Source organism: Xiphophorus hellerii, chromosome 20 (assembly GCF_003331165.1).
Source record: "Xiphophorus hellerii strain 12219 chromosome 20, Xiphophorus_hellerii-4.1, whole genome shotgun sequence".
NCBI lineage: Eukaryota > Metazoa > Chordata > Actinopteri > Cyprinodontiformes > Poeciliidae > Xiphophorus > Xiphophorus hellerii.
Window position 1 is genome coordinate 1,617,340 of NC_045691.1, and position 8,024 is coordinate 1,625,363.

The 8,024-nt window shown below is 34.5% G+C and overlaps 1 protein-coding gene across 1 annotated transcript in view; it reads right to left on the reverse strand.

Moving 5' to 3' along the window:
- The window catches only part of rspo4 (R-spondin 4), a 41,435-nt gene extending 35,234 nt beyond the window's left edge, over positions 1-6,201 (reverse strand). The window contains exon 1 of the mRNA XM_032549468.1: positions 5,266-6,201. Within this exon, the coding sequence (XP_032405359.1) occupies positions 5,266-5,350 (85 nt within the window). The 5' untranslated portion in view covers positions 5,351-6,201. The remainder of the gene's footprint in view (positions 1-5,265) is intronic.
- Between the last annotated feature and the right edge of the window lie 1,823 nt (positions 6,202-8,024).

Consider the following 8,024-nt stretch of genomic DNA (forward strand, 5'->3'; position numbering starts at 1 on the left):
CAAAAGATAAAGAGAGGAGGAAGAGGTGGGAAATAGCTTTGAGGAGGGATGGATTCACTGCAAGTGATTCATCTGTACTATGCAGTGAGCATTTCAAAACGGAGGATTTTGACAAAACAGGTCAGATTGTCAGACTGAGAGCTGATGTGATACCATCAATTTTCAGCTTCCCAGTTCACCTTCAAAGAGTAGGTGCATTATTAAAAGTTCATTAGCATTCATAAATGTGCATAATGTTAGCCTTAAGGGATATATGTGTGTTTATGTACAGGTAGTATATACTGTGAAGTCCATATTCATAAGGTTTTTACATTTAAGGTTGAAAACTACAGAACTACAATAACCTCCACAAAAGCCCAAAGTAGTGAGTATGTGGCCTCTCAAGATGACCCAGAAACTTGTAGTTCAGACCTGCAACCTCAGTCTAATGATGTGAGTATTTTTTCTATTGTAAATATCATATCATAATGGTCAAGATCATATTAAAATCTAAATTATTTTCTAACCCTCATGTTGAATGTTCTCACAAATAAAACAAATAAAACCAACATAGTTGAAGACACACACAGTGCTGCTGTCGTCTGAAAGAAAGTGTGCCATAGTGATGTCTAAGTGATGGGTGATGTCCATCTCTCTGTCTTTAGGATCATTGCTATGCTTTGCCAGCTTCTCTTACCGCTGTCACTGCAAAACATAAGAGAGCGTTGGCAAGAGTGGAATATCTGGAGCGGGACAAGAAAAACACCATGGCCAGAGAGAAGAGGGCAAAGACCACAGCAAAGTCACTTTTTATATATATATATATATGTGTGTGTATGTATAAGGCTATTAGATTGTGTAAAAATGTAATGAATATGTAAATACTGTCACAACAGATAAGTATGCATGTGTGTATGTGTGTATATATGAGATTATCGGAATATATACATAATGTGTCTGAATAAATTGCATCTTTGGTTGTATCTTGCAAAACATGTCATACTTTACATTGTATTCCACCAAAATTATTTAAATATGCTAAATTATACGTTCCTATACATGCAATTTTAATAGCTGTATGCCTAAAATTTAATTATGTGACAATGTGATTACTATTCAGCGTGTTATGATCTATTAAATGCGCTGATCCTTTATTGTGCCTACCAAATATATAAGGCTGAGTGGAGTGGTATACCGCTCCAAGATGGCCGCCCTAAATCTCGTCAGCTCCAATAGGCGAGAGCGGCCCATGAGGCGTCTATCCATATATTATGTCTATGCGGTCAGCTATGTACCGTTGACCGGCCGCTACCGGAAGCTGATTTTCTTCAGTTCCTGTCATACTTACATTCAGCTTGAGTTACTGAGTTATTCAGTGAAAATCTGGTTCGGTTCGCCTTCTTTCTCCACTGTTGCAGCACAAGGGACTTTAATGTCCCCAAATATCAAATTTATGAATAAGCCGGAATCCTCTCTTTTGTGTTTTGGTGTCACTTTATAAAGTTTCCCTGCAGAACGTTGCATTGCGCATTTAGTTCCGCATCTAAATATTAAAACTGTTCAAGCTCAAAATACCAGATTAATTGCAAATAGCGTATTCCGTCGTTATATTATTCAATAATTGTATTGATTTTGTTTGTTTTCAAAGTATACAGTTTTTTATTCGTGTAAATTAACTTTTGGAAGTGAACACATATCTCTGATCATTTTCATTATATTTGAAAAAAAAACGTTTTTATGGCGATACCGTCTTTCTGATTTCCTTCCGAATAAATCAAATTGCTGCACAGTGGCGCAGTTGGTAGCACTGTTGCCTTGCAGCAAGAAGGTCCTGGGTTCGATTCCCGGCCGGGGTCTTTCTGCATGGAGTTTGCATGTTCTCCCTGTGCATGCGTGGGTTCTCTCCGGGTACTCCGGCTTCCTCCCACAGTCCAAAAACATGACTGTTAGGTTAATTGGTCTCTCTAAATTCTCCCTAGGGGTGAGTGTGTGTGTGAATGGTTGTTTGTCCTGTATGTCTTTGTGTTGCCCTGCGACAGACTGGCGACCTGTCCAGGGTGAACCCCGCCTCCCGCCTGGAACGTAGCTGGAGAGGCACCAGCAACCCTCCCGACCCCATTAGGGACAAGGGTGAACAGAAAATGGATGGATGGATAAATCAAATTTTACATCAACCTTGTTTAAAAGTTAATTTGTGTTATACATATTTTGATCAAATCAACAGCTTAAAAAATAGTAATTAATAAACACCCTTTATTTTCAAATTAATATAAAGTTTAAACTCTACAACAATTGAATATTTAGGGTCAGAAAGTAAAAATAAGCCACCAGGAACTCAATTTTTGCCAAGAAACAAAACAAAATTGAGAATAATTTTACATATTTACAAGAAAAAAAATGTCAAAAAGTCATACAATTTTAAAGAAAGATTTGACTTTTCCCGAATTAACAGCATAAATTTACTATTTCAAACCTAAGATATTTAATATTTAATCACTCAAGTAAGAGTAAAAAGGCATTTGGTAAAAAGGTGCCTCAAGTACTGGGTAACTGATCAAAACATCAATAATTTAATATTTTAAAAACTATATCATCTGACAGACCAAAATATAAAGCTAAAGGTCCTAAAAGAAAAATAATTAACATGAATAACATCATTACACAATAAGGCAAAATAAAAAGATTTATAAATATAAAACTTATGAGACTTTAACAAAAAAATAAAACTGTCTGGTCTAGTGAAATTACTCACAATGAGTATCCAGAAATTGTACTCGAGTAAAAGTAACAGTACTTCACAATAAAATTAATGACATAAAAGTAAAAAGCACAGAACAAAAACACTTGTAAAGGTGAAATTTAACCAAAATGTTACTCAAGTAAATGTAACTTTTTACTACCCAACTCTGGACATGATTTCATATATATACATATATGAAAAATATTTTTTCTTGTAAAGAGCAAAAAGTTAGAAAAAGAAAATAGTGGACAGACATTGTTGCTGTTTCTGACAGCCTATATACAGTATATATATATATATATATATATATATATATATATATATATATATATATATATATATATAAAATATATAAATATATGTATATATATAATATAAAATATATATATATATATATAAATATAAAAAATATATAAATATATAATATAAAAAAATTATATATATATATACATATATATAAATATATATATAAATATATATATATATAATATAAAAAAATTATATATATATATATACACAAAATTGTCTATGTATAAATTTTGGATGGCAGAAACAGCAGTAATGTTTGTCCAGTTAATTGTTGTTGGGAAACAGTAACATTTTACAGAAACTACTAGAAGAAAAATGTTTTTTAACATCTTGCAGAGTGAAAGTTAAAGCAGCCCACTGGAAACACTTTGTCTACAGTTTCAGTTATTTTTCTCCGTGTTTCCTCCCTGTTCTTTAAAAAACGCCCACAGATGCTCGCAATTACCTACAGTAACCATAGCAACAGAGAGCCAGCCCTGATGGACAGAATAATGGGCTCGGCTCTCTCTGACCTCTGCACTGCAGCTTTCACACTGAAACACAAAACTCCTGCTGCTTCTGTTGCTCCGTTTCTGTTTTAAGAGGCAAGAAAAGAGGAACCAGGTCCAGATGGGCAACCCGAGCAGACGATGAAAAGTAGAAAATGTCAGGCGCAGATGACGGAGAGGGAAAACGTAAACCAATGTAAATCTGTTGTTTGTGAACACTGCAAAATCTTACCAAGTGTTTTTGGTTTAGATTCAAATATGCAAATATGTTGTTTATTTCACTTATAAGAAGGAAAAATGAAAAATGTTTTGTTATAAGTGAACTAATCCAGTGGAAGTAGTTCTTTTCTATCAATATTTATAAATTATCGACTTAAACAAACTCCTATATGTTGCTAGAAAGTTGCTTGTGTGTTAGTTGTATTTTATTTTACATTTAATAAAATATTTGCACAACAGTAGATGTTAAGGTTTTGTGTTTTTGCAGTGAAGAGATGGCTGCAGTTTGCCTTTAGACTCCTTCATGTGCCTTCAGCTTTTACTTTTAACGATCGTCTAATTTTACAATAGTTAGCATGACATTATGGAGGTAATTGTGGTTTTATGGAGGCGTTTTCAGGTCGACAGATTGTGTGATTGGGACAGGATTCTCCTCCATTATTGCCAAATTCTTGAGGAAATGCAGGTCGCTGGTGAGCGCCAGGGTCGCCACATACCTGTCTGGCTGCAGCGATTTCAAAAAGCAGAATCATTGGAGACAAATCTAAACCTTCTAAATGTGTTGGAGAAACCAGCTGCACATTGAGCGACAGCTCAGGTTGAACGTTTTTTGAGAAAAAATAGCACAAATTCAGATTTTTATCCCAAGTTAGCTGTAGATAGATGTGAAGTGACCTTGGGTTTTATGAAAATACAGAATAAACACAAAATCAAAGTTTTGTTGGTCTACCCTCTAATGCAAATATCTTATTACGCTTCAAATAAGACAAAACTAACTTACAAGTTACTTTTCAGCAGGAAATAGGAGCTTGTTTTAAGTTAATAATCCCTTAATATTGATAAAACGTTCTGGTACCACTGGCAGATTATTTCATTTATAACATTTTTCACATTTTATAAGTAAACTGGAACAAGCTCCTATTTCTTGCTGAAAAGTTGCTTGTAAGTTAGTTTAATCTTGTTTAAAGTGGACTGAGATATTTGAACTCAGCCTGTTGTAATTAATCAATTAATTGCATGATAAATTAAAATAAGCTTAATATTTTCCATTTGCATAATTCATTGTTTTTCTCTTTTCTCTCCTTTTACTAAAAACTGGATGATAAGTCTGCATTCCGGGGCTTTGGCCTCAACTAAATCTTTTTTAAAGGACAATTTTGTTTTTAAACACTTCATAATGTATTTGATTTGTTTTTTCTGCTGTTTTTTATTTTATTTTTATTTAAAATGTCTTCCAGTTCCAGTGTTAAAAGTTCATTAGAGCTTAAAGTTTATTGAATTTTGATAATGTCTTCTTGCATTACTTGACTTCCGGGACAATTTATCGTCCAGAAACATTTGTTATCATGACAGATGACAACTTAAACTACAAACTAGACAAAAATACTTCAACCTACCTTATGAAGTAACATTTTCTTTTTTCCTTCATGTCCATTTGCCAAATATTACATATTAAACTTTATCCTTCATAATAACTCATTAATTAGGAAGCCAGTTGTGGTTTTCTGGTCGTCTTGGACGTCTACTCACCGCTTCGCTTCTGCGTGACGCCCGATCCCATCCTGATCACCTCACAAAGCAAGGTCATCCCAAAGGCAAAGAGTCGCAGATGCATCTGGGCTACTGGCGAGCGCCCGCTTCAGCGCCAGGCTCCGGACATCTGTGGGGATCCCAGGGACGGCAGGTTGGGAAATTTAGCTCCACAGTGAAAGACGAAGCGGAGCGTTGGTGGGGAGGAGGAGAGGAGAGGCGAACGGCTGTGAGAAAGCTGAAGGAATGGTGGGATGGATGGAGGTGAAGCTGAGGAGATAATCTTGCGGAATCGTCCTCCGTTTCTCGGATTTGATTTAGAGAAGACAGACGGTCGTAAACGAGCGCAGCACCAGGGAGGCTGAGGGGAGCAGAAAGCCTCGTCCAGACTGCCAGGTTGGAGGGAAAACTCAACATTTAACTACCACTGTCAAATTTGGGATAAACGAGCTCCACTTATCCCATCGCCATCTTTAACCCTTTGCAGGGCGAGCGCGCTCGGACCTTAAGTGGTTCCACATTTACAGCCCCCTCCTCCTGGCTCTACCTATTGTTGTTCAATCCCACGTTTGTTTTTCATGCTCGCACTCTACAGGTTTGCTTTCTGCGGCGATGCTATTAAATGTGAGCATAGAGTAAAGTTAATTTGACCACCCTGAGAGAAAAGCAGCTGGAGAGCAACAGAGAGGAGAGTTTACGATTTAATTGAAGCCTGCTGGGTTTTTTCTAAAGAGGCTTGTGCTTGTTAGGCTGAGGAGTCAGGTAAGCACAGAAAAAAAATCTACCTCCCCGACTTACGAACCTCCAGGTAAAGTACATCAGATAAATTAGCCATGAAAATACCTTGAAAACTAGCTGAACTGGCTTTACTTCACTGCAAAAACACAGAATCTTACCGAGTATTTGGGTCTATTTCTAATGCAAACGTCATATCACACTTGAAATAAGACAAAACTAATTAATAAGCAACGTTACAGCAAGATATGAGTCAATAATTCCTTAATATTGATGAAAAAGTACTAGTTCCAAGTCAATACTTCAATCAGTATTGACTTAATAAAGGTAATATATCTTGGTAAAAAGTTAGTTGTAAGTTAGATTTGTCTTATTAAAGGTGTAATAACATATTTGTACTAGAATCTAAAAAAATTCACAATTTTGTGTTTTTATAGTGTAGAAATTGGGTGTAAAAAAAACAAAACAAAAAAAAACAAGCAACTTTACTTCATTACAGTAGGATGAAGCATGAAAAACATATCAGTATATAACTGTTTCATATCAGTCAATATAGATCATTATTGATGTTTGTTTTTGGTTTTAAATATCTTAAATGCTGCCAAACTGGTGGTGTGATATTTCCTGTTTTATCCAGTTTTCACTGAATGTTGTTTTTTATTTTTAAGCAGTTATGAGGCCAAACTTTTAAATTGCTGCTGCACAAGTTACTCAACAAGCTGTTGCTAGGTAACCAAATGATGAGTGAGTTGCTATAGGTACCCAAAGAGTGAGAGAGTTCGCTGATGCCACCAACCTAGCTTAGCTAGCAGTGAAAAGTTAAGCAGCTAACATCTTTGCTTTGTTTAAATCTCCCAGAATGCTGTGCGGTTCTGGATCGGTGTTCAGTGAACAATCTATAATGAATATTCTATCATATCAGATTTACTTTTTATTGATATTGATCACATGTCTATCGTGAAATACATTGTTATTGATTTATTGTCTAGCTGTAGTTTTAATATCTTAGTACACTTGAAATAAGACAAAACTAGCTTTTCAGCAAGAAAAGTTGTTTTAAAGTAATAATTCTATGATATTAATTTTAAAAAGAATTAGTTCTATTGGCTGATTACATTGTGTATTCATAACATATTTTTCCTGTGTTTTAAGTGAAATAAGTATGTTGCTCCTGAAAACCTTTTCAGCTTTTTTTTTAAAAAAACGACTTTTATTCAGCGTTAATTAGTTAATTAAACTGAACTCTTTCATTGCTCTGTAAATAGCCAGTCAAGATTTGAATCCTGTAAATGAAAAGCTTTATTCTGACACAGTTCAAGTTTATTTAAGTCTTTTCTTTTTTCCACTAATCCATATTATCTGGTCAAATTAAAGCTGACAGAAGAAGTAACTTGAGTTTATGACAGTTTTGTGTTGCTGATTGTTAATGCTAACCGTAAGCAATCATAGTATAGTTTCAGTGCTAAAATGAGATTTTAAACTGTATATAAAATTATTTCTTTTATTTGAAAATATAAATGCAATGTTTGTTATTCCTGCAAAAATGAAATACATTACTGTTTTTGTTAATGTTATTAATTAAACTTTTTTATTGTTATAATTTTTCATTTGATTCTATTTGTTACCTAGACTTGACTTCTAAAGGATGAAGTTTCTAAAATTAAATATAGAAAATAAATAAATAAATTAATAATAATAATAATAATAATAGTTTATTTAAATATTTTTAAATTTTCATTTATTTCACACATTTACCAATATTTCTTTATCAGTTAAATACTGACAGCCGGGCCTGTAATGAACAGTTAATGAGAACAGTTCTCTCTGGAGACCGTTCAAAAGAATCGAATCTCTGAGCAGCAGGTAAAACTAAACTTCCTCCGATCCTCGCCTTGTTTCCTTTCCACTGAAATCTTCGGCTTTTCTTTTGAGCGACCCGGTTTTAAGCCACTTATCCATTATTATTATTATTAATAAACACAATCCTTCCGTAGGGATTGTAGCTGTACGCGTCGCTCTTTGCG